The sequence below is a fragment of the Stenella coeruleoalba genome (assembly GCF_951394435.1).
Source record: "Stenella coeruleoalba genome assembly, chromosome: 8".
Lineage (NCBI taxonomy): Eukaryota > Metazoa > Chordata > Mammalia > Artiodactyla > Delphinidae > Stenella > Stenella coeruleoalba.
The window spans coordinates 15,988,617-16,014,788 of NC_137154.1; the positions used below are offsets into that span (position 1 = coordinate 15,988,617).

General features: G+C 40.5%; 2 protein-coding genes across 5 annotated transcripts in view; one reads left to right on the plus strand and one right to left on the minus strand.

The window, feature by feature from the left end:
• ALKBH3 (alkB homolog 3, alpha-ketoglutarate dependent dioxygenase) overlaps window positions 1–18,307 on the minus strand; it is a 45,491-nt gene extending 27,184 nt beyond the window's left edge. Inside the window, exons 1-7 of one of the 4 annotated variants that reach the window (XM_079930684.1) lie at window positions 18,244–18,307; window positions 11,084–11,232; window positions 10,827–10,930; window positions 9,976–10,010; window positions 5,122–5,169; window positions 2,769–2,872; window positions 1,088–1,176 (exon numbers count right to left, since the gene is read on the minus strand). In XM_079930684.1, the coding sequence (XP_079786810.1) occupies window positions 1,088–1,176; window positions 2,769–2,872; window positions 5,122–5,169; window positions 9,976–10,010; window positions 10,827–10,930; window positions 11,084–11,162 (459 nt within the window). In that variant the 5' untranslated portion in view covers window positions 11,163–11,232; window positions 18,244–18,307. Of the gene's footprint in view, window positions 1–1,087; window positions 1,177–2,768; window positions 2,873–5,121; window positions 5,170–9,975; window positions 10,011–10,826; window positions 10,931–11,083; window positions 11,233–12,863; window positions 13,080–18,243 lie in introns of those variants that run through there. The other 3 variants (XM_079930686.1, XM_079930683.1, XM_079930685.1) reach the window with 3 other exon arrangements.
• On the plus strand, window positions 6,532–9,931 carry LOC307191044 (lactosylceramide 1,3-N-acetyl-beta-D-glucosaminyltransferase-like). Its single transcript, XM_079930681.1, is given in 2 exon segments — window positions 6,532–7,297; window positions 7,301–9,931. Coding segments are annotated over 2 exon segments (1,143 nt in total). The 5' UTR covers window positions 6,532–6,961; the 3' UTR covers window positions 8,108–9,931.
• Window positions 18,308–26,172: the final 7,865 nt, after the last annotated feature.

The window sequence follows — 26,172 nt, forward strand, 5'->3', positions numbered from 1 at the left end:
ATACCGAGGTTGAGAAATCCTGTTCTGAAAGATTAACTAGAATGAATAAGAACTTCTTCCCCACAGGCTGTTTAATCCTCAGCTTCTCTGGTATGACTGTTGACAAGAAGATAAACTAATTCTGACAGAAACACGGCCAGCAGTCTATGCTGGATTGGCCTAATTCGATTCTCTTCACGTTTCCAAGTCAACTTCAGATATAGAGGGTCTCAATGCTTCCCCGGATCACATTCTAAATGCAGCTGTAGAAACCAGAGCATACAGCTATCTCTTTATGTGAAAAAGCCATGTTCCCTTCAGTCAATATTTTATCCCTGAATATTTTAGTAAAATGGTAGTTTATGATAACAAATTACTAGACGCTCTAAATGTGTCATAGTTCTCTTTATTCCAATGCCATAAGCAAAACTCCATTTTCTTCAAAGTCTCTTTCAATAAAAACATAATATTATTTGCCAAAGGCAAGATTCCAGGGACTAAACAGAGTGCTGTTTCTTGGATCTTAATTCCATCATCTGGGCAAGCTTAATTTATATACTAGAATCTCTCTGTCTGTCATGGAAATTTTTAAAAACAAAAGAAGCAGCAGAGACAAGCCAAAGCAATGGTAAGTTAGAAGTATGAGAACTGCAACCACAGAATGAATGCAAAGTCAACAAGAAAAGCACGGATTTTTTCACAAATGGCAAAAGAGCCTGAGAAGTGGGAAGAAACATTCTGACCTCACTGGTCAGTCATAAGGCTTAGACCCCACAGCAAATATGTATCAGGAGGCACACAGAGGGCTACGGCCGGAAAAGCCTGGGGAAGGGGAGATTAGGAAAATAAATGATTCATTTCTCTGAAATCCTAGAGTCTGGTTCTAGTTCACTCTAGTTCCAGTTTTTTTCTCATCCTCTGTCTTTATCTATGGATCAAAAGCACATCAAGGGTAATAAGCCCAAAAACTCAGCGTGTGAACCCAGAGGATTTTTTGAACTAGGAATCACCATGCAGCTCTGCAAGGTATCTTACTGTTATTTTATAGTACTCTACATTTATAGTATACAATCTATAAAACCAAACCAACAACAACATTCCAACATACGTGAGGATTTGGTTCCAAAGTGATTCTTGAATAAGTGTAAGGAAGTTCTCCATACCATGCTGTAAGTCTTGGTTGCTGGTAAGTTACATCTAAGAAAGAAAATACAGGGCCTTTGAAATGGTTTGATGCTATTTAAGGTGTACCTATTGAGTGCCAACACCATGCCTTGCAATGTATAAGAAGCTATGAGAAATACAAAGGAAGAGTAAGGACGGGCCCTGACCCAAGGTTCCACCTTCACAGAGGGCGTGGGATTTCAGGAGTAGAATGGTGACAGCTAAAAGGAGGACGGCAAGAGAAGGTACACTGGCAGAAACAGTATGGGTGAAGCTCTGAGGTGAGAATGTGTGTGACTTATTTGTGTCAGTGATGACATAAACAAGAGTGAAGGAGACACAGCGCAGATTAGGGAGGGTCTAAAATGCAGGTTATGGAGTCTGAATCCTTGTAGGTAGGAACTTGTGGCACCAACATCCATACAAGAAACAAGACAAACTGTTCACCCATGTGCCACCCTTGTATAAGCCCTTTTGATTCCAAATGAAGAAAAAAGTGCTCTGACCAATCACAGCATGTAGCTAATTTTAGTCAGAAGGTTTTGATGTCCAATTTATTTAGAGAGGGAGTTACCCATAGATTTGCTATTTTTCCTACAATTGATTTCAACCACTACAACAATAAAAACAACAATAATAAAAGCAGCTAACATTCACTGAAGGCTTACTATGTAGCAGGCATTCTGTTAAGTACTTATCATGCACTATCTCATTTAATTATCACAACAACCATGTAAGATAGGTATCAATATTATTATTCAATCTATTTTACAGATCAGAAAATCAGAAAATTATTTAACTGTAATTTGTTTAAAATTAACAATTATTTTGAAAGACAGAGCCAGCAATCAAAGCCAAGTCTGTCACCAAAAGCCCTGCTGTAGAAACTGCTGGGAATTAGAAGGCTGCCCTGAAAGAGCTGACTCTCATTCTGACACCTGAGTTACAAAAATGATGCCAGTATACTTTGCCTCTTTCTCCACAGAAAATTTAAATTCACTCAATGTGCCAGAAAGGAAATTCTATGCTAGAGCACAGGCGCTCCCCAGTGACCGCCTCTGGTATAGCAGGTACTGTTGCTTGTGGATGACCACAGAGGAGCCTGTTCCAAGTCAGGTAATCTCAACAAGCTCAGTAGAATACTACAGACGCTGAAGCTAAGGGAGACTGGACTCTTCTAGTGAAACTAAAATGAGAATAAAAAGCTGATAAAAAGGATCACAAAAGAATATATGCCAAATAGAATCAGGAAAAAAAAGCTCTGGAGGTTTCTATGAAGAAAGAGGAAAGCTGGCACCATTTGCAGTAATAAATAGTGAACAAACACAAAAGGAGATAAGCATATCAACCACAGTTCAGTCAAACCAAACGTCCTTTGCTTCCCTGAACGCCCATCTTCTGCCATGTTCTGAGAACCACTTGCTGCTTCTTCTGCCAGGTACACTCTTCCCTGTCCCCTTTGACAGGCTAATTCTCACTCATCCTGAGGCTTCCAGTCAGGTTTTGAATCTCTGTTTAAATCTGGCTGTGGTGCAAAGAAGCAACGGTGCAAAGAAGCAACGGTATTGGAATACATTCCGGAAAGGAAGACCAAACATCAACTGTGATCTCAGAGATCTACTTACCCTCTCTGATGCCAGTCCTCTGTTTCCAGGGAACATCCTGACAAAGCTGTTCAAATACTGAGTCGGCTTCTTTTAAGTCAACAAAGCCAGGATACAAACACACCCTTGATGCAGAAAGAACAGTTATTAACTAAAGAACACAGAAAAAGATGAGTTAGACTCTAATCATTAGCAGAATAAATTAATCTGGATGATGCTTCCTTTCGTGGGGAGATGAAATCATCTTACCACACCTCCAGAGCTTAATATCACCCAGATCACGATGCTCCAGATGTAAAATAAACCTCTTTCAAGTTAAGACAAATAAAAGAGGCAACGAAGGATAAAGAGGTACATGACAGCTTTCATAGCTATGGTTCAAATATTACCCAAGCACTGCTTAGCTGTGAAGCCTTGGACAAGTTACTTAACCTCTCTGAACCTTGGTTTTTCTCATCTGTAACACAAAGATGATCTCCACCTTATAGCATCACTGTGAAATGTAGAATAACTAATAAAATGCTTGGCCCTGTGTTACTTTAACAATTGGTAGTCTTCTAAGACTATGCTAATTGTAGGGAAAGCAATCATTTATAACTATCAAAATAAACATATCCAAATGAGGGTTCTTTCTCTCATTGAATATACACTTATTTCAACAGTGCCAAGCCAGCTCAAAATTGTTTTGGCTATCTTTTTTTTTTCTCCTTTAAACAGCTTTATTGAGGTATAATTTACATGCTGTAAAATTCAACAAAGAATAATGTCTTCAAGGTTTATCCATGTTGTAGCACATTATCAGAACATTTCTTTTTACGGTAGAATAAAATATTTCATTATATAGACATACTGCATTTTCTTTATCCATTCACCAACGGATGGACATTTGAGTTGTTTCTACTTTTGCCTACTATGAACGCTGCTATGGACACTCACATGCAAGTCTTTGTGTGGATGTATGTTTTCATTTCTCTTGGGTAAGACACCTAGGAGTGAAGTTGCTGGGTCATATGGTAAATGTATGCTTAACTTTTTAAGAAACCATCAAACTTTTTTCTAAAAGGGTTGTACTATTTTACATTCCCACCAGCAATACAGGAAGGCTCTAATTTTTCCACATCCTCATTTATAATAACACTTATTATTGTCTTTTTGATTATGGAAATTCTAGTGAATATAAAGTGGTATTTCATTATGGTTTTGATTTCTGTGTCCCTAATATACTATTTAATTTTAACAATGCATTTGGCTTTTTTGGATACCTTTCTTAAGAAATGTTCTGAAAGCCCATGGAACACTCTCTTCAACAGCCTTGTTGGTAGTAAATTTTCACTCTTTAAAGGTACATTTAATTTTTTTTAATAAGTAATTTATTAATTAATTTTAACCTGTTGTCCAATTTAAAATGTTTGCATCTTAATTATTACTTTTTTCCAGTTTTACTAAGATATAATTGACATACAGCACTGTATAAGTTTACAGTGTACAGCCTAATGATTTGGCTTACACATATTGTGAAATGATTCTGTGAAAGAGCCAAAGCTCACCTGAAGCCATACCAGGTTAACAATGAGATGTGACCAAAATAATGCAACTGGTTTTCTTGTGTGACTATTAAACTTGCTTTAAAAGGGAAGTTCTGAAAAAGGCTATAATAATAGCAGTGCCAGCGGACTAATTATAGAGGCTTCCAAGTCCAACAGCAACTCTTTCTAAGCAATTCATTTAGATAGATAAGTTCTGATTTATTTAAATGTCTCATTATTTTATAGTGACATGCATTTAGGTGATGCTTTCAAAATGTTCTGAAACAATGACTAATGCCTAATATACCCTAAATCATATATGCTTTAATTTTATTGAAATCTACCTTTATATAGCAATATGACATAACTTAATATAATTATATATAATAATGTATGATTAACATAATATGTAATAATATTGGATTGGCCGAAAAGTTCGTTCAGTTTTAAATAAAAATAAAAGACACATTTTCCACTTTCACCAAGAACTTTATTGAACAACGTATTCACTAACCGAACAATCTTTTTGCCAACCCAATACATACAATGTAATCTAACAATAATAATAATAATGTAACACAAACAGCACAGAAGTTGAGGCCAGACCCAACTCTAATATTAAATTACTCTGTAGCCTAGGAAAAAGTACTCAATCTCCCTGGACCTCATTTCCTCACCTGAAAAACTGGAAAAGTAAGCTACTATACCTGAGAGGCTTTGAAAATGTTTTGAAGCTAGTATAAAAGGAGATATTACCACATTAGTTACTTTAATCAAGGGAGTAGAATATTTTAAGAGACTATAACTCAGTGATAATTATAGTCCCTTTCTAGTGAGGATTCACTTACCTAGATACGCCTGTGGGTGACAGGCTGATTTCATACACACCCTCTTTACTAAAGAAACAAAGAAAACAAAGACTTGTTAGTGTCAAGCAAAGCAATATACTGCACGTAGCGGAAGGAAGGGTTGTCCTGCAGAGTTCACAAAGTCCTAGCTCACCAAAATCACTTCACGACGAAGGCGCACTACAAGGGAAGTACAGCCCCACCTTCTTCTAACACTTAGGTAAGGGGCAACAGTGTGGTAATCATTAATGGCACTGGGATTGGAATCCTGACAAAATCAGGCCATGGAGGCAAAAACCAAGACAATATAAATTCTAGTGCTATCCCTTTATATTTCACCCATAATTCAGGCTGATGTGGTGCAGGAATCTATCACACAAAGGGGTGGCAAATAGAGTACCCCCTTGGAGACTCTGGAATAGAGATACATTGAACAGAAGCAAGTACAAGGTCCCCATGAGCTAGCTCCACCTCCTGACAGTTCCCACAGACGCATCAGCTTCCACAGTAATTACTGCTGGGAATCTTCTGAATACACCACCACGTGTCTAACCCCATGCTTTTCTACATGCTGGCATGCCTCCCCGCCATCTAGCACCCCCAATCCACCACCCCCAGCTTTGGTCCAGTGGAAAATTCTAATTCATCCTTCAAAATCTCAGCTCAGCATCACCTTCTCTAAACCTTTCCTGACCTGTAATCCAGGCAAATACTGTTAGCTATCTCATCCTCTGTCACCACACCACATTACCTACAAGTCTACACTTCCAAGATATCCAGGATTACACCTTATCTGACTACATGTCTATTTCATTTACTAGACTATGGGCTCCTGAAGGGCTGGAATGGGTTTTCTGTTTCCTAGTGCCTGGCACATAATAGATGAGCAGTAAAAAGCTTACTGAACTTAATCAAATGTGCAACAGTACAAAACTGTTACAGATGGGCAGGGTAGTGAGGTCTATAACCCACCATGGTGAGAAAAGTGACCCAGACTGGAGAGGTACCTCTGTCAAGATAACTGTGTCAGGCAGCCCGCTCCCCTCCGGGGAGGCGAGCCCAGCCGAGAGCCGGCTGCCCAGCCCCTGACCAAGATTTTAAACGGGCAAGTTTTGTTCCGGAGACCCCCATGGCTTTAGCTTCGCTGCCAGGAGGAGAGCCGACCTGCGATTTGGGAGTTTGAGGAGCTGGTCTTGAACTTGATGAGTAAACCTTTGCATGTTCTGAACGAATGGATCGCCTGTCTAACAAATTCTACCTCCTAATGCAAACTGTACGGAGACCAGTTGTTTCATATGGAATTAATATATGTGATCAATCGTACCATTTAAAAAAATGCTCTGCATCCCACCGCAGGCCCAGGCCCCTGGTGGGTGGAAATGTAGTCTTCTCTTCCGGATCACTAAATGTAGTCTTCTCTTCCGGATCACTAAATGTGGTCCAGATTCAAGGTTGCACCGGAACATTTTCTTACTCTGTTAGGGGATCTACACTGGAAACATCTCTGAAGCCCTCTCAGCATCCTGTCTGTGGCCTACTACACGGTTGCACTTAACTTTCACAAAAAGGAGTACACAGAATAGCTGCGTAAGGCCAATCCTGAACTTAATGAAGGATGTCAGAGTGGGAGCATTCTGATGTGCCAGTGTCCTCATCCTGCAGTGTGTTCCGTTTTCTCCCCTTTCCGAAAAAAATGGTATTAAAATATTTTGTGAAATAAGAAGCTCCTTTTACATTTTTAATGACCAACATGCACATCTGTTCTAAAGAATACAAAGTCCTATGGCCTTGAAGAAGGAAGCACCCATTTAAAACTGACCCTGAATAAAAACAGACCTGAATGGATGTCAGAATGTTTGTTAGTGGCAGGAGAGTAAAAAAATGGCAATTTATTCAGTTATTTGCCACTTGTTTTGTACTAAGCCTCATGTTCTTCTGGATACCGATCGATAACCACATCGTGAGCCACATGAAGTCCTACTCTTACAGATACCTCATAAATAGCTACAACTTTGTGAATGATAGCCTGTCTCTTAAGCGCAGCGAGGATGGGGCTCCTCGCTACCAGTACTTGATAAACCATGAGGAGAAGTGTCAAACACAAGACGTCCTGCTCTTACTGTTTGTAAAGACTGCTCCTGAAAACTACAGTCGCCGTTCTGCCATTAGGAAAACATGAGGCAATGAGAAGTATGTTCGCTCTGAACTTAACGCCAACATTAAAACTCTGTTTGTCTTAGGAACACCTTCTGACCCACTGACAAGAGAAAGACTTCAGAGAAGACTGGTTTGGGAAGATCAGATGTACAATGATATAATTCAGCAAGGCTTTGCTGATTCTTTCTATAATCTTACTCTTAAATTTCTTCTGCAGTTCAGTTGGGCAAATAGCTTTTGTCCACATGCCAAATTCCTTATGACTGCTGATGATGACATATTTATTCACATGCCAAATCTTATTGAATACCTTCAGAGTTTAGAACGAATTGGTGTTCAAGACTTTTGGATTGGTCGTGTTCATCGTGGTGCCCCTCCCGTCAGAGACAAAAGCAGCAAATACTATGTCTCCTATGAAATGTACCAGTGGCCGGCTTACCCTGACTATACTGCAGGAGCCGCCTACGTGATCTCTGGTGATGTAGCCGCCAAAGTCTATGAGGCATCACAGACACTTAACTCTAGTCTTTACATAGACGATGTGTTCATGGGCCTCTGTGCCAATAAAATAGGGATAGTACCACAATACCATGTGTTTTTCTCTGGGGAAGGTAAAACTCCTTATCATCCCTGCATCTATGAAAAAATGATGACATCTCATGGGCATGTAGAAGACCTTCAGGACCTTTGGAAGGATGCCACAGACCCAAGAGTAAAAATGATTTCAAAAGGTTTCTTTGGTCAATTATACTGCAGAATAATTAAGATAGTCCTCCTTTGCAAACTGACCTGTGAGGATACGTATCCGTGTAGGGCTGCCTTTGCCTAATAGAACTTGAATGTTGTATGTTTTCACTGTCAGTGAGACAGACGTGGATGAAAAAACCTTTAAATGTTTGTCTGTACCATAAGTGAAATGAATATGAAGAACAAAGAAATATTTTGAAAAAAAAAAAAAAAGATAACTGTGTCAGATTCTTCTCACAGAGATAAGTTATAGAGAATAACATAAAGGGACAGTATTTCCATCGCCCTTTTCCACGTGAGTTAGCAGTTCATGATCTTTGAGCTGGGCTCTTAGGTAGATGTGTGACCCACTCTGAGCCAAAATGTAGGCAGAGTTATTATCGTAAACATTTAGCACATTTCAAAATGAGCTGCCTATAAAGCTTCCTAGAGTGTGAATATAATATTTCAGTGTGCTATATTTTGGGCCACATTTAGAAACGCTCACTTCAAATGTGAGGGACATTTCTGGCTATTAAAAAAAAAATCTAGAGACTTCCCCAGATCCCCTTACACTTCCTGGCACGGTGGTCAAGAATCCGCCTGCCAATGCAGGGGACACGGGATCAATCCCTGATCCGGGAAGATCCCACATGCCACGGAGCAACTAAGCCCGTGAGCCACAACTACTGAGCTTGCCCTCTAGGGCCCGCGAGCCACAACTACTGAAGCCCACGTGCCTAGAGTCCGTGCTCCGCAACAAGAGAAGCCACCGCAATAAGCCCATGCACCGCAATGAAAAATAGTTTCCTCTCGCCACAACTAGAGAAAGCCCGTGCGCAGCATCGAAGACCCAATGAGGCCAAAAAAAAAAATCTAGCATAGTTAACTTCAGATAAACAGAATTAACAAACCCTATGGTCAACGAGGAATGAGTACTGTCATTTTCTTCTCTGACTTGGAAATTCACAATTGTCCATTTTTTTCAACCTGAATGTCCTATCTGTAACAGGTTTCATGGTTTTGTTTCTCCTTTTTACCACCAAATGGAGGCAGTATCACATTTGTGTTTGCAAAACAAAGACTGTTAGAGCTACCATACTGGGTCTTAAGTGATTATACAGTCCAAACCCTTAATACTACAGACAAGGAAACAAAAGTCCAGAGAGATAGCAATAACTTACCTAAGGACTAGGTAAGTTACCATATCTAACTAATGGCAAGGCCACAACTACATACCCTCTTTGAAAGTATGATGACATCTGTGTTCGTTTAAAATTTTTCTAAGATATACAAGTCAATCTGCAAACAGCCAAACAGCTTAACAGTTGTTCACGAGCAATAGCATACACATAATGCTAATTTGCTAAAATAAAAGGATGCTTTCTACTGATAATTTATCTGCATCAGATGGAAACTGAGAAGCAGGAAAAGAGGAATCAAAGCATCTTTCATCATTTTGGAAAAGAGTATTTTAGACACAGATCACTATAAGAGAAATGTTTACTATCATTTAATTGCTCTGGAAGAGTTATGTGGTTTTAAGAAATGAACTGTAAGAGCATCTAAATTTCTAGCAGTTTTCTTAAGCACTGCTAGTAAAATGATACTTACAGGTTTTTCAAAGAGCCACGTTTCAATGACTCAGGAAAAAATCCCTCTCTGTCTTTACCTAGGAGATGTTTTAACTACTATCTGCAGACATATTAGTGAAATAGGGTCTGGATATCTACACCAGAGCCAAGAGTTTAATGTACAGATATCTGGTTGCATTTCCCACGCCATCTGCAAATTCAGAAAGGCTTCTCAAAAGACCAAGTTTAAAGACATCTGAGACAGGAATATCCCAGCCTAAAATTTAGACACATTGGCCATTATCTTTTCCAGATGGAAAAACCAGGGTGAGGGAAAGATCCTGGACTCTCCCTTTCACTGTGGGCAATAGTTACAGGAGGGCAGCAATTTACTTACTCGATCACTTGTGGCTCTGGGGCTCTGCGTACCACCTGCAAGGAAAAAGCCAGGTCTGATTTCTGAATGATTCCTAATCCTCAGGGAGGCTTACTTGCAGGATTACTGTATCCTCTCATTTCTAGGCAAAATAAATCAGGTTTAAACCTCTCCCTTTTTTATCCTAAGCTCTCACTATCCCACCAGAAACTCTTGTTTCTATTCTTCTTAGAACTACGTCACAGTTACTAGTGGGCAGTAAAAGATGACAAAATTAGAATTAATACATTTTCCTAGCAGTCAGCAGCTCTGGAAAAACCATCTTTCCAAGGGATTTTTTAAAATAGAAGATATACTAGGAAATAAGGGGTTTTAATATTACTTATATAATTATTACTACAGCAAGATGCCTGATTTTTAGCTCTTTTTCCCCATGTTATTAAAAAGTGACTCTTCACCCTTTCTTACATCCTTCCCAGTGGGAGAAAAAGCTAAAAAGATCAGGCATTGTAGTAGCTGAAATTTCAATCCAATTCCAGAGATATGTGCTATACTAGCAATTTTTAGGACCATTAGAACTTAGATAACTAATGCAAGCTCTAGTCATGGTATAACCTCTAACCTCTAGTCATGGTACACGTCCTTGCCAAAAAAAATGGGAACTATATATGCCTACAAATTGGGGGAAGACTACAAAGAATCCTCAGACATACTAAAAAACTGATACTCCATATTTCATTATTATTATAATACTTTCAACTCTCTTTTTATTAGTGAGTTTATTCTGTCACTATTTATTTGAGTGTCTACTATGTGACTGTTGCTTTTATAAATAAATCTTTGTTACTGTTGAAGAAGAAACAAGAATTTACCTCCTGGGGTTCTTTGAACACAAACTGTCTGTCAGACAGACGATGCTCCTTGTTCATCCAGGTTTGGCCAGGTCTCTGTTGGAGATGGTTCTCAGCAGTGGGAGCTGAAGCAAGAGAGAGAAGAGACTCAAACCTTAACATCAATTGAAATGGGAGTCCACTATAAACCAAAAGGATATATATAAAATAGGATGATACTTGTCCAGACAGACACACACACACACACACACACACACGAGATCCCCACAGGTTCTTGCCTGGCTGAGCAATGGCCTGGCTCTTAGCAGGGCCAGCCCAGGCTCCCTGCACTCGGGCTCGCCGTCTTTTGTCCTCCATGTTGATCAAGAAGGTTTCTGCTCTCAGCTTTCAGAATATTTCATTCCTGATTCAAACTACACAATGGTATCTGTTTAAAGAAAAAAAAAAAAAGATGTTTTAGTTGGGGTTGTGAGAGCTTGGACTATCAAGGGGTAATTATAATCCTTTCAAGCAGACGAGATGGTTCAATAGCAATCAGAGCTTCTACATGAAATCAACTTCTGACATCACAACATCTCAGTCAAGGAGCCTACTAAGTCACTTGGGGATGCTGCTTTTAATGTTTATCTTTTGCAATGTTTATCTTTTAATGTTTATGTTATCACAGTACTTTCACTTCATTCGCAAGAAAGTAGATGTTAAGAAATTCTAAAACCAGGACCTATCAAAAACCACATTACTCTTATTAGTCCCCCAAGAGCAGAACACAGAGAAACTGTAATACTCCACCTATGAACATTCAGAAATAGGCTAAGACACAGTTTCCCAGGGCATTGCCATATTCCATTATCACAGGCTGCATCAAACTTCCACGGAAGCTTGTTAAAAGCACCTATGGCCTGTCTCAGGATGTGATGTAGGATGGATACAGGTGTTTGTCTTTATAACAAGCATTGTAGGAGATGATGATAAACAGGTATGTAAGGCCCACAAAGTTAAGCGGCTCACCCAGTGTCACTCAGGAAATCAACAGTAGGTAGACTAACATTCAAATTTTATTACGTTCCAGTCTTCAGCTAAGTAAAAAATCCACCTCGTCATGGCCAGTAATACTAATTTGACATTTTTGCCAATAAAAGTCTAGCCCACAGCAAATACAGGAGCATGCACTGCTACAAAAAAACAAAAATGGGAAGGGGGGGGAGTATTCCAACCCTATAATCCATTTCCATCTCAAGTTCTCAAAGGTAACAGGCTCATTTGATAGCTTATTTAGCCTACAGATTCCCAGCTCCACCTCCAGACCTTCTGATTCAGTAGAATAAAGCTGGTCCCGGGAATCTGTATGTTTAACAAATTCCCCCAACAAATGATAAGTCTGTAAGTCTTCTTATTTAATAGGTGGGGAGAGGACAGAGGCTGCCATCTGCCCAAAAAGTTAATGGCAGAACCAAATACCAACTCTCCAGTCTCACATGATTTGCAGAGTAAGCCCTCATGTGACATTTTCTCTCAAGTGAGGCCTTAAAACCTTAACACAACAATTAGCTACCGTTCTTGCTATGTTCACAGGGGAGCGGTTACTATTATATGCACAGTACGACTGTTGAAAATACAGATTCCAGAACCCCATCCCAGACCTACTGAATTTGCAGTCCCAGACACTGTTAACTAACCCCACCTTCCATGCTGAGATTCTTTACTCGAATTAAGTGTGAGAACCCTGCTGCAGTGCAAACAGCAAGGGTTCTGGCGCCAGCCAGATCTGACACTTCCCAGCTGCATGGCCTGAGGCAAACGACTTAACATTTCTGAGCCTGTTTCTTCCTCTGTAAACAGAAGAACCAATACTTTTCTCACGGTCCAAGTGCGGGTTAAGCGATCCTCGAAGGTAACAGAGCCTAGTCCTGTCGATAAGGGTTAGCAACTTTCTCTATTTTAGACCCTTCTTTCCTGGGAGGCCCTGAACGAGGTCCCGGAGGTCGCTCGGGAAGGGACCTCAGGGCGGTCCCCACACTCGCAGCCCCGGGCACCCAGCGATAGGCCTGGAGCCCTCACCTGCCGGCGGAGACGGGCGCAGAGGTTCAAAGCCGCTCGTCCTAAAGTAAACTCCGCTGCCCCCGGCCTGCTCCGCCGCCCGCGGTCCGGCAAACCTTGAGCGCCGGGTACCGACTCCGGCAACTCTCAACCACAGGCCGCGGCGTCAGGCACTTCCTCTGACGTCACGTGCCGCGGCCGCCGCTTCCGGCGCCACCTCTTGGAATCCGGGCAGCTCTGCGTTCCCTGCGCCTGGAGGGCCGACTCGCTGAAGGTGCAGATGGTAGGGCCGGAGTTCGAGGGGAGCACAGAGATTGAGCGTGCGGTGGAGCCCCGTGCGGGGCCGGGATATGGCGAAGGTGGGAATGAAGACGTATTAACTAGGCCGAAGTCCCTCTGGACATTCCCCGCACACCCCTAACTAGAGACGTCCAAGAGCCCGCTTCTTTGGTCTGTGCGGAAAGAGCGACTGAGACCCAGCGGGCCTGGCAGAAGGGCGAAGGCGTTGGGGGAACCTGGTCCTGATGTACTGAGCAAAAGGATTTGACTTTTATCCCGAAAGCCATTCAGAGTCTAAGATGCACCTCCATTGTGTTGCCACTGCAGCCTGTGCGTACCTCGATCATAGCACTTAGACCAGGGCATGGGACCACGCCTTATTCGTTATGGCTCTACAGTGCTAACAAATTTTGCGTGAGAGAAGAGACCTGGATTTCCGTCTATACACCATCATTTACTAGGTGTATAATCTAGGTCGCGTACCCTGCTTCTTTATAAAATGGGTACAGCTTCTGTTGGGAGGATTAAATGAGATAATATATTTAAAGAATTTAGCACAATGCCTGGAACGCAGTAGAAACTCTGTAAATGTTAAGAGTGTCTTCTCTTCAACCCATCTGAGTTCTTGAGAAACATCTTTAAAGCGGCCATGGTAAATCATGTACCTTACAGTGTGAAAATAGCAAAAGTAGCACTAAATTAACTATGCCTGTGCAAGTTATTCTGTGAAAGTCTTTAAAATAAACCTTGTATTATATAATGCTTACCTGCAAGAAGCTCAGTATACCCCATCAATGACCCTATGTTGTTGTTACTATCAACTAATAATTTGTCAGTGTCTGCTTCTGGTTCAGGAACCTTGTATGTATCTTCCAAAGGATGTCATTTCTTTCAGTGATTATGGTTTTGGAACGGGAACAAAGAAGTCCTGGATTGTCCTCCAAGTAGAACATTTCTTAAAAATCAATCCATGGTCTGCTTGCACCCAAAATAACTGCATCACCTTTAACAGTTTTAACAGAGTCACCTGTATTTTTACCAAGTGCCCAAGGTGATTCTGATGCACACAATGTTTGAAAACCTTTGGGAGGCATGTAGGGTGACAAATGGTTCCGGTTTTTCTGGGACTGAGGGGTTTCCCAGGATGCAGGACTTTAAGTGCTAAAGCTGGAACGGCCCTGGGCAAACTGAGATGGTTGGTCACCCTAGATACATGTGAGTATATAGTTTTCGAAAGATGTTCTTGATGGGTGTTGGCATCCTGGGCTTCCTCATTTCTGTTTGCAGTATTTGTGTTTTTGTTAGGGGGTGGTAGCAGAGACCATGGGAGAGACAATGAAGGTGGGGTGCGTTACCAGTCACCAGCCTACTGATTCTCAGCCCCAGCCCCATACTTCTCTGCTCTGCTTGCAATACTACAACATTTCTCTCTTGCCATTTGGCTCGGTGTTAAGCTTCATCAGTAGAGGATGCTAGAGGGACATTAGAGGGAGAAATGTTAGAGAGAAGGAGCTCTTTCCCCTCACTCCAGTGTGCTTCTCTCAGCTGGCTCCGCAGTGCATGGTGGCCTGCTGTGATTGGCACCTCTCTGTGCGCTGAATTAGTTGAATTTACAGCCTTGTTAACATCTCTTGTGAAGTTAAGACATCATCTGGGAAGGAATGGGATCCCAAAACTTGAAATAGGGAACATCTGCTTGGACCCAGGTGAAATTGACCATCTTGAACATCCAAGTCACCCTGAGCCTCCCTTGGCAGTGGAAGCAGCTTGCCCTCGTGTGTCTGAGGAGACTGGTCATCCTTTGCTTGAAAACCCTGTGAAACCCTCACCTGGAGCAGACGACTTAAAAAGTACAGCACAGGTCTGTGCTTCCTGATGGGTGGGAGTCTTCCAGATTTGTGCCTTCCTTCATGTTCTGCCTCGACATAGAGGTAGGTAGTGGCTGCTCCCTATATCTGCTGTTTCTGTGTATCAGAGTTTTCTTTTTCCCCTTGTAGGTAACTTAATATTTTTTTTTCCTTGTTCAAATTACTATATGGTTTCTGTCTCCTGTTTAAGTCCTGACTGTTACAGTGTGATTGGGATGGGAGCAATGGGTAGCAAATGGCTGGCTCCAGGGCGGGCCTTAAACTGTAGGTAGTGGGGTTGCCTCTGATTTGGACCCTTATTATCTCTGGCCCTTTACTCTTGCACTACCTTCTTGATTCTCTTCACCTGAGACAACCCTCCTGAAGTCCCAGTAGGCACAAATCTGGAAGCTGAAATCAGCGTTTCTCAGCATGTAGTCAGAAGACCATCTGCACTGGAGTCCGTAGGGGATGCTTGTAAATATGAAGATTCCAGGCCCCCCCTCCCCGTAGGTCTGGGGCAGGGCCCAGCAATTTGCATTTTTAACAGTGCCTTGTTTCATTTTGCAAGAAGCTTCACGAGTTCTCTTTACCTTTTCCAGCTGCCTGCTTTATTCAGGTGGTTACTTTTCCACCCAACAGTTATCCCCTGGATGGCAAAACTGATAGATACTTTACGTGGTGGTAGCTCTTAGAAATGATTCTGGGTGAGGCAACACAAATGTCACCTGTTTTCAGTTGCTGATTTTCACACCAGACTCTTGCCAAACATTCAATCACCTGCTGCTGAATTCCTGAGAAAATCCAATCCAAGGCAAATAACCACCATCACGCTAACAGTTCTCAGTGAAGGTTTCATAGAGAAATTCCCAGCTCACGTCTCAACTGCCAAAGGCTTATTAGCATTTCCTGGCTTGAGGGAGGAGGAGGGTGTTTGCGCGGAGGTTTTCAAGTCTCTGTCAACTTTAAACATTGTTGAGGGAGAAAGGATGCTTCCCCAGACTCCAGACAGGAACTCCTCCTGTTCAGTGCCCAGCATGATTGCAGGTGCTGCCAGAGATAAAATCTACCATTGAACCATAGTGTAAATGATATTAAAGAACAGTATAATTGGATGTGAAATTGTGGAGAGCAGACAAAAATCCAGGACAGGAGAGACCACCAGAGGTTATGGGCATCAGTGAAGACCTTTATGGCAAACAGGGAGTTATGTCAAGGTTTTAAAGTATGTAGCATTCATATGGCTCAAAGATGTTCTGATAGTTATATTACCCCTGAAAAGAGTAAGCTACATTTCCACGTCCTTGTTTCTAAATAGTAGCAAGTAATATTATTCGTTAACATTTCTTGAGAGCTTCTTGCATGCCAGGTGCTGCTCCAATTACTTACATGCCTACGCTAATTTAATTTTTAGAGCAACCTTGTGTTGTAGGTAATATAAATATTAGTTCCATTGACAAAGGAGAAAACTGAACCACTGTGCTTCATGATGCCACCATGCCACTACTCTACAAATACATGGCAGAATGAAAGCCAAATTAAGAAAGGCAGGACTATTCCTGGAATGATACGTGGAGCCATTTCCTGAGACCTCATAGCTGGTTTCTTTCAGTGACTTCAAAAGTGAAGGGTTGGTAGCAATATAATCCAGCAGACCCTGGGTTATAGGTCGTTCTTAATGGCTTTATCTAGAAGGCTTAGCAGATTCCGCTTTAGAGTTACCCAGTCCTCACAGCTGTGTGAACTGTATTATATCAAGTGTGTGAACTGTGTCTCAGCCTCACTACTTCCTTGGTGGGTGACTTCAGAAAAGTTACTAAAGCCCTCCCAACCTTAGTTTTCCTCATCTGTTGGATTGTGTGAAGATTCGCTCATACATTCACTGATATACACGTTTAATCAACTAATAATGAGTACTGACTGTAGCTAGCACTGTGCTAGATGCTGGGGACAAAGTTGTGATCAAGACAGACCTGGTTCCTGCCCTCGTGGAGGTTATAGTCTAGCAGGGAAGGTAGACATTTAAAAAACAGATATTACAGGTGTGGTATTTTATATGTGACTCTATCTTGGGGGACCTGAACTAGTGGAGTAATATCCCCATTGTATGTTGAGTCCTAGGTTGGTTGGGAGTTCTGATTTGGATCTAATTCAGATGGTGGGTTAGCAGCTGGTGGTTGGCTGTTCTAGACTACCCTTAGCTCCATGTGGTCTCTCATCCTTGAACAAGCTCACCAGGTATGTTCTAATAGTGGTGTCAGGGGAGATGTGTGCAAACACACAAGACCTCTCTTGGCCAAAGCAAGCCAGCTCAGTTTCAAGGAGCGGGGAAATAGACTTCACCTCTTGATTGGAGTTGTTGTAAAGTCACATTGCAAAGGGTATGGATGCTGGGAGGAGTAGAGTATTGAAGCCATTTTTGCAATCATTCTACCACACTACTTGATAGGGAGTATCGGAGAAACAGTTCCTGTAGGAATAGAGAGTGAGGGAAAGAGTTTTGTTGTTTTTTTTTCTTTGTTTTTTCCCCTTCTTTTTAGCGGTACGCGGGCCTCTCACTGTTGTGGCCTCTCCCGTTGCGGAGCACAGGCTCCGGACGCTCAGGCTCAGCGGCCATGGCTCACGGGCCCAGCCGCTCCGCGGCATGTGGGATCTTCCCGGACCGGGGCACGAACCCGTGTCCCCTGCATCGGCAGGCGGACTCTCAACCACTGCGCCACCAGGGAAGCCCAGGGAAAGAGTTTTTTGAGATGAGGTAGAAAAGAGGCAGATCATGCAGGCCTTGAGAGGCATAATAAACATTAAATGTTAATTTATATACGGTATGAAGTATATGATTAACATTAAATACTCACTCGCCCTTTCTCCATTACTTTCCATCTCATAGGATACTCTGAAATGGTTGTCAAATCCATTTGTTTTAAAAAGGTGAAAGATTTATGTGATCTAAAGAGAAACCAGAGTATTGGTCCATTTGTCCTTAGGTGTGTCCTAAGGCAGGGACTGTTTTCTTTCAAGTGATTAGGATGCTGGCCAGAAAACAGTCAACAAAAACTTATTACTGAATAAGTTAAAAGTACCGGAAATTATTAAGTTAACGATTAGTGGAATAAGTCCCCTAATGCCCTAGGAATAAATTATCCACTTGGTAGAAGCAAATCCATTATGTAAGGAGGCATAAAAGCTAAATTGATGTGCCTAGGTTGTCTTTTGCCCGGAAAGAACGAAAGACAACATAGCTGTTAAACAGAGTATTCATCTGAGGCTCCACTTACAGCTTTTCCATAGGTTGTGTAGTGCTTGGCAACCACCATTGGTTTGTCCACTTGTCAAATGCAGCCAACACCTGCATCAGGGTGCGTGCATGAATAAAAAAACATAGTAAGCCTAAATCATTCCTATGCATGGAATAACACTCTAGATAAACTGGGCATGTTAAAAGTGGCCTTATAGCTTTTATACTTCTAGTACCACTTGCTGGGCAGAAACCACATTTATAAGGTATGAGTCTGAAAGGATTATTCCAGGTCTTGCACCATTGTGCTCTCAGGGGCAGAACAGTGGCTTTGCAGAGATGAGCTAGTCAATAGTACACTAGGTAGGAGAATCTGACTCCATGTAGTGAAAGCACATAGAGCTTCCATTTTTAGAAATTAGGTTGGCGATCCCGAGGGGTATCTGGTATAAAACACCTACAAATAAAAGATAAAATGTTTTTCAATAATGAATTGGCCTGTGCAAAAAAGATTTCCTCTGAGACCAGGAGTAATGTGGGAACAGGAGTCCAGAGAGATGAGTAAGCTGGGACATATACATTCCTGGGTGGCCAGCTGCTTGGATATTCCTGGGGGAGGGGGGAGGTGGCTTGGGACGGGACGGAGACAAAGTTCGTGAAGGGGAGTTATAGCAGAGACCTTCTGCATAAAGCTGGGACCTAGGAAGGAGTACGTACCGGGAGGGGGTGCAGAAAAGAAATCTCACAGAGGCCAACAGCAAGAAAACTTTTTTGTCTTGGCATTAACTTAGGGTAGGGAAAACTCTTCCCTAAGAATTCATGGCCACTAGCCTAACTTTACATAGGATTAAAGGCTGAATTAATACCGTTTATACAATTCCCCTGTCCACTCCCCCAAACCCAAGACCAACAAAAACCAACAACTGCACAGGCTGAGAATTTTAACTTACGGCAGGTGAAAATTGGTAGTGCCCTCATGTCTGATGCAAACAAACACAAATCCTGCCAGGAAAATTTACACTCAGTAAGACTTTGAATAATTCCAATATAGGTCTAATGAACATAAACACACACACACACAAATCATGAAAAATACCGGGAAAGGAAGCACCATTAGCAAAAGTCAGCAGACACAGTAGAAACATCTACAAAAACTACTGAATTATTGGAACTATTAGATACACAACATAATGATGTTTAATATGTTGAAATAAATAAAAGAATGAAAAACATAAGTATAGTTTAAAACTAGCTTTGAATTTTTGATGGTTTTAAAAAGAACCAAATGTAACAATTAAAATTAAAAACTCAGTGAAGCCTCTATTTCTGGGTGGGACGTGGTAGTAGTGAGCAGTCACTATAATGGAAAAAATAAACAAGTAAATTATAATTTGTTTTTCTTTGAAGACACTGGAGATTTTGGGATGCAATGAGGACTAGCTTAACTAAAATTCTAAAGAAAGAACCCTTGCTAGGTGAGCTGGCTATGTTCTTCCCCAGGGACATTTTCTTTTCTTTCTTTTTTTAACATCTTTATTGGGGTATAATTGCTTTACAATGGTGTGTTAGTTTCTGCTTTATAACAAAGTGAATCAGTTATACATATGTTCCCATATCTCTTCCCTCTTGTGTCTCCCTCCCTCCCACCCTCCCTATCCCACCCATCCAGGCAGTCGCAAAGCACCTGTGCCATGCGGCTGCTTCCCACTAGCTATCTACCTTACGTTTGTTAGTGTGTATATGTCCATGACTCTCTCGCGCCCTGTCACAGCTCACCCTTCCCCCTCCCCATATCCTCAAGTCCGTTCTCCAGTAGGTCTGTGTCTTTATTCCTGTCTTACCCCTGGGTTCTTCATGACATTTTTTTTTCTTAAATTCCATATATATGTGTTAGCATACGGTATTTGTCTTTTTCTTTCTGACTTACTTCACTCTGTATGACAGACTCTAGGTCTATCCACCTCATTACAAATAGCTCAATTTCGTTTGTTTTTATGGCTGAGTAATATTCCATTGTATATATGTGCCACATCTTCTTTATCCATTCATCCGATGATGGGCACTTAGGTTGTTTCCATCTCCGGGCTATTGTAAATAGAGCTGCAATGAACATTTTGGTACATGACTCTTTTTGGATTTTGGTTTTCTCAGGGTATATGCCCAGTAGTGGGATTGCTGGGTCATATGGTAGTTCTATTTGTATTTTTTAAGTACCCTCCATACTGTTCTCCATAGTGGCTGAACCAATTCACATTCCCACCAGCAGTGCAAGAGTGTTCCCCAGGGACATTTTCCAAGCATGACAATGGAGAACTGGGTTTGCCAAAGACAGTGGCATCTCTACAAGGGGAAAGAGAATCCAACAGACCTTTTGACAGCCATTGGGATGGCACGATAGATTGGAATCTAGAAGAGTTCTCAAATGCATAACCAGTTTGCCCTACAAGGCATTTGCTGAGTACTAGGGCAGCACAGAAGGATAGAGGGCTGGGATGGAAAGACAAGGTAAAACCTCTCAGTCTTACTATGCTTTAAAAACCAAGTTCTGAGAATGAGGAGCCCACAAGAATCATATGACAGGTTTCATTCTGCTGACATTTCAAACTATGGGGCACTGAATTTAATTAAAGTGGCATCCTAACCCTAGCTCAGCTCAATACCCACCCTATCTACCAGCAAGGAGGCAAGCCCTCCCTGGAGAAAAATAACATTGACTTCAGTCTTGATGGTTCTTTTATATAGAATGTCTGGCATACAATTTTTAAAAATTATGGGACGTGCAAGGAGGCAGAAAAATGTGACTGCTCATCAAGAGAAAAAACAGGTAGATCCACAGATAATCCAAATGTAGGAGTAAGCAGACAAGGACTTTAAAGCAACGACTGGAATATTTATAAAAATAGAGGAAACGGACAAAATATGAAAAAGGGAGTGTTTAAATAGGTGATTAGAAATTACATTAAAGAATCCAATGAACATTCCAGACATGAAATGTTTAATACCTGATATTACATGGATTTAACAGCAGAATGTATCCTCAGTATGGTAGGATTAGTGAACTTAAAAGATGGTCAGGGACTTCCCTGGTGGCGCAGTGGTTGAGAGTCCGCCTGCCGATGCAGGGGACACGGGTTCGTGCCCCGGTCCGGGAAGATCCCACATGCCGCGGAGCGGCTGGGCCGGTAAGCCATGGCCACTGAGCCTGCGCGTCCGGAGCCTGTGCTCCGCAACGGGAGAGGCCACAACAGTGAGAGGCCCGCGTACCACAAAAAAAAAAAAAAAAAAAAAAAGATGGTCAATAGAAAAGAAGCTAAGTTGAGCTAACCTAAACCCTCTTACTATATAATCCAGTAATCACGCTCCTTGGTATTTACCCGAAATGAGCTGAAAACTTTTGTCCACATAAAACCCTGCACGCAAATGTTTATAGCAGCTTAATTCATTATTGTCCAAACTAGAAGCAACCAAGATGCCCTTCAGTATAAGCAAACTGTGGTACATCTGTACAATGGAATATTATTCAGCAATAAAAAGAATAGAGCGCTCAAGCCCTCAGAAGTCATGGAGGAACCTTAAATGCATATTAAGTGAAAAAAGCCAGTCTGAAAAGGCTATGTACTGTATGATTCCAACTATAGAATTCTGAAAAAGGCAAAACTATAGAGGCAACAAAAAGACCACTGATGCCAGGGTTTGGAGGTCGGGGGAAAGGAAGGGATTAATAAATGGAGCACGGGATTTTTAGGGCAGTGAAACTATTCTTTATGATACTATAATGGTGGTTATATCACACGCATTTTCTGTAAACATAAAACTGCTCTATACAGTCTATTAATTTTAAAAAGTGACAGTCAGTAGAAGATATCCAAGCACAGAGAGAAAGAAAAAAATGGAAAACTTAATGGAGGATTCTGGCAGTTTGGCTAACTAATACAACTAGATTTTGGCTAAATTAGGACAAACATGCTGAGTGACCACAAAATCCCTATGAATGTTAGTCGTAAGCTGTCTGTATGGCTCCTCTGTTCTTTGCAGAAAATTTGAATTTCGCTGGGTTGTTCTGTCGTATATCTATTAACTTATATCATACTGAATCCCCAACTAGAAGAAATGTAAAAAAGAACGTTTATGCGAACTCTTTAAAAATTAATTTGTAACCACTCTACATTTTAATGCAAGGCTGGACTCACAAGAAATAAAAATGGTATCTCTAAAGGCAGAAGACAAACCAAACCAAAAGGGAAAAAAGTGTAAGAAACTGAAACCAGAGCTAGAAGCAGGGAGCAGTAAGGAAAATAAATCAGTGAGGGAAATGCCCAATCAGCATTAGTAAGAGGAGAGTAACTCTTGGAATCACTACAAGGTGAGAGAACTAAGCCTGAGATTCAGGTACCTCAAAGAGAGTGGTGCCGCACGGTAGAGGGCCTAGGCCGTTGACAGACAGAAACAAAACATTCATCTCTGTAGAACATCCCAATTTAGCCCTCCGGATTCGTCTCCAGATTAAAATCAAACAAATAGACTTCAAAATAAAAATATCAAACACAGAAGAAAACAAACATCCAGCTAAGAGCAAAAATATAAAAAATAGATTTAGACTCCTAAGAATTTCAGATGGAAGAATCACCAGATGTGGAATGTAAAAAACCAATGTATGAAATACTTTCATTAACTTTTAAAACTGAATTTTTAAAATAAGCACACACTAAGAAACTATGAATGACCAGGCAAATTTAAACAAGAATTAAAAAGAACTTTTTAAAATGAAAAATATAACTGAAATTAAAATAGCAGTGAATAGCTTTAACAGCAGATAAAAATATATGAAGAAAGAATTAGAGAACTGGAATGTAGATGTAAAGAAATTATGCAGCATGCAGCTCAGGGAGACAAGAAGTATGGAAAATATGAACAAGAGGTTAAGAGACAGAATAAAGATATGACACATGAGAGGCAGATGGAGACAATGAGGATTTTTCAGAAAGATAAAAGACATGAATTCTTAGATACAGGAAGCACAGTATAAACCAAACAGGATAAATTTTCAGAATTCCACACTTGCATACATTATCATAATACTGAAGAACACCAAGTCAAACGGTGTCTTTAAATTGGCCAGAGATGTATCACCTACAGAAGAATGCCATACTGACACTTCTGAACACTAACAGCGGAAGCCAGAAGTCAGTGGAATGATCAGGTGTTTCATGAACTTTAAAATGCCATCAATTCTAAGTCACACCATTACTTTAAATATACCACCAACAAAGGGGAAAAAATAGTGCCAGTTAAACTATGACATGCACCAGAGGGAAGGTCTGAGATGCAAGAGGTGTGCAAAGTGATAAATATGTTATTTATTTTATGCCAACATATTTGTATAAAATAATGAAAACACAATTTATAGAGTTAAAAAAACAAATTAAAATACTGGTCCACAAAAACATGTTAAGTCAAGAAAGGGTTGATCAGAATAATAATGTTCTAAAGACCGTATATTATTAAAGAAGGGGTTATGATTCCAGACAACTTTCAGTTGTACTGCATATGCACTGAAAATGTTCAGGAGTAAAGACAAGGAAAATATGGTGTAAAACTTCCAAACTAGTACGGGGGGAAATGGAGTTTAAAAAAAGAAAAATTGAGCCAATCGAAAAGTGAGAAGAAGCATAAAAGAAACAAATAGCACAAAATAGCGTGATAGAAGTCTTCATGTTTTAAGAATCATAATAAATGTAAATGGAATAAACTTGCCTGTAAAAAGCAGAGATTACCAAATTGAAAAACAGTCCCCCACCCCCAATCCAGGTTTATTTGGCTTACGAGACACAAATATGTAGAAAGATAGAAGGGAAAAGAATTGAAAAATATATACTGCTAAATACTAACCAAAATAAAGCAAAGGTAGCTAAGTTGATATCACAGAAAACATATTTTAAGGCAAAAACCATTAGCAATAAGGATGTCAGTACATGACAAAAAAAAGTTCAACTCACCAGGAAGAAATAATTCTAAACTTTATTTGCCTAAAAAGACAGCCTCAAAATGTATAAAGTAAAAATGATAAAACAGGGGAATTTGACAAATCCGTCATTACAGTGAGAGAATTCAAAACACTTCTCTCAATTACTGACAGGTCAGGCAGACAAAAGTTAATAAAGAGATGGAAGATCTGCATACAATTAACAAATGACTTAAAGGACATATATAGAAAAATAACAATTAGAAAATAAACATTCTTCTTAAGCAAATATGGCACATGAAAAAAAATTGGCTGTACCAAGACATAAAATGTCACAAAAAAAAAGTCTAAGAAAAGGTAATAATACTTCTAAGAAAAGGTAATAATAAAAAGCTTACATTTGTGTAAGTTTCCTATTGCTGCTGTAACAAACCCAGTGGCTTAAAATAAGACTATGCTCTCACAGTTCAGGGGGCCAGAAGTCCAAATTCAGTTACTAGTCCAAATCAAAGTGTTGGCTGGCTGAGCCCTGCACCCTCCAGAACCTCTAGGGGAGAATCCATTCCTGGCCCCCAACAGCTTTTGGTGGCTGATGGCATTCCTTGGCTTATGGCTGCAATACTCCAGTCTCTGCCTCTGTGGTCACATTGCTTTCTCCTCTTCCGGCTGTAATCTTTCTCTGCTTCACTCTTATTAATAATATTGTGATTCCATTTAGGGCCCATCTGGATAACCTAAGAAAATCTCATCTCAAGATCCCTAACTTAATCACATTTGCAAGGGCCTTTTTCCATATAAGGTAACATTTACAGGTACAGGGATTAGGACCTGATACCTTTGGGGACCATTATTTATCTCATATATATCATATATATATATTTACCTTATGCTGTGCTGGATTCTGAGCACTTCTAAAATATTAATTTATGCTCTCAACAATCTATGAGATAGGAGCTATTATTATTCCCATTTTCAGAAGGTAAAACTGAGGTGGAGAAAGGTTATAACCTGCCCAAGCTATGTCATATTCACATGTTCTTTGACTACAATGCAATTATTTAGAAATTAGTAACAAAACATTTAACTTATTTTGAAATAACTTCAGAAATACAGGAAATTTGCAAAACAGCACAAATTCCCATGTACCCTTCACCTAGATTCTCCAAATGTTAACATAATAACACATTTGCTTTATCATTTTCTGTATACATACTTCTAAAACTTTTGAGTTTAAGTTGCATATATAATGTCTCATTATCCCTAAATAGTCTAGTGTGTATTTCCTTAAAAACAACTTTTTTAAAAGTAACTACAGTACAATGATCAAATTCAGGAAATTACCATCGATACAATGCTGTTATCTAATCTATACTCAAATCTCACAAATTGGCTCAAATTGTCCTTCATAGCAAAAAAAAATTTTTCTTAACCAGGATCCAATCCAAGATCATGTGTTTTGCATTATTTGTCACATTTCTTTAGTCTTCTTTAATCTGAAACTTTTGACAAGTATAAGCTGGTTATTTTGTAGAATATCCTTCAATTTAGTTTTTAAAAAATATATTTTTAATAAATTTTGGTTTATTTATATTTATTTTGGCTGCATTGGGTCTTCACTGCTGTGCGCGGGCTTTGTCTAGTTGCGGCGAGCGGGGGCTACTCTTTGTTGCGGTGCGTGGGCTTCTCACTGCGGTGGCTTCTCTTGTTGCAGAGCACGGGCTTTAGGCGCACAGGCTTCAGTAGTTGTGGCGCATGGGCTTAGTTGCTGTGCAGCATGTGGGATCTTCCCAGACCAGGGCTGAAACCCATGTCCCCTGCATTGGCAGGCGGATTCTTAACCACTGCGCCACCAGGGAAGCCCAAAAAATATTTCTTCTTGATTATGTTCAGTTTATACATTTTTTCCAGGAATACCACGTAAGTGACGTTGTACCTTCAGTCCATCATATCAGAATGCACATAATATAAAGTTGTCTTATTAATGGTGACACGAATATGTTTTTTAAA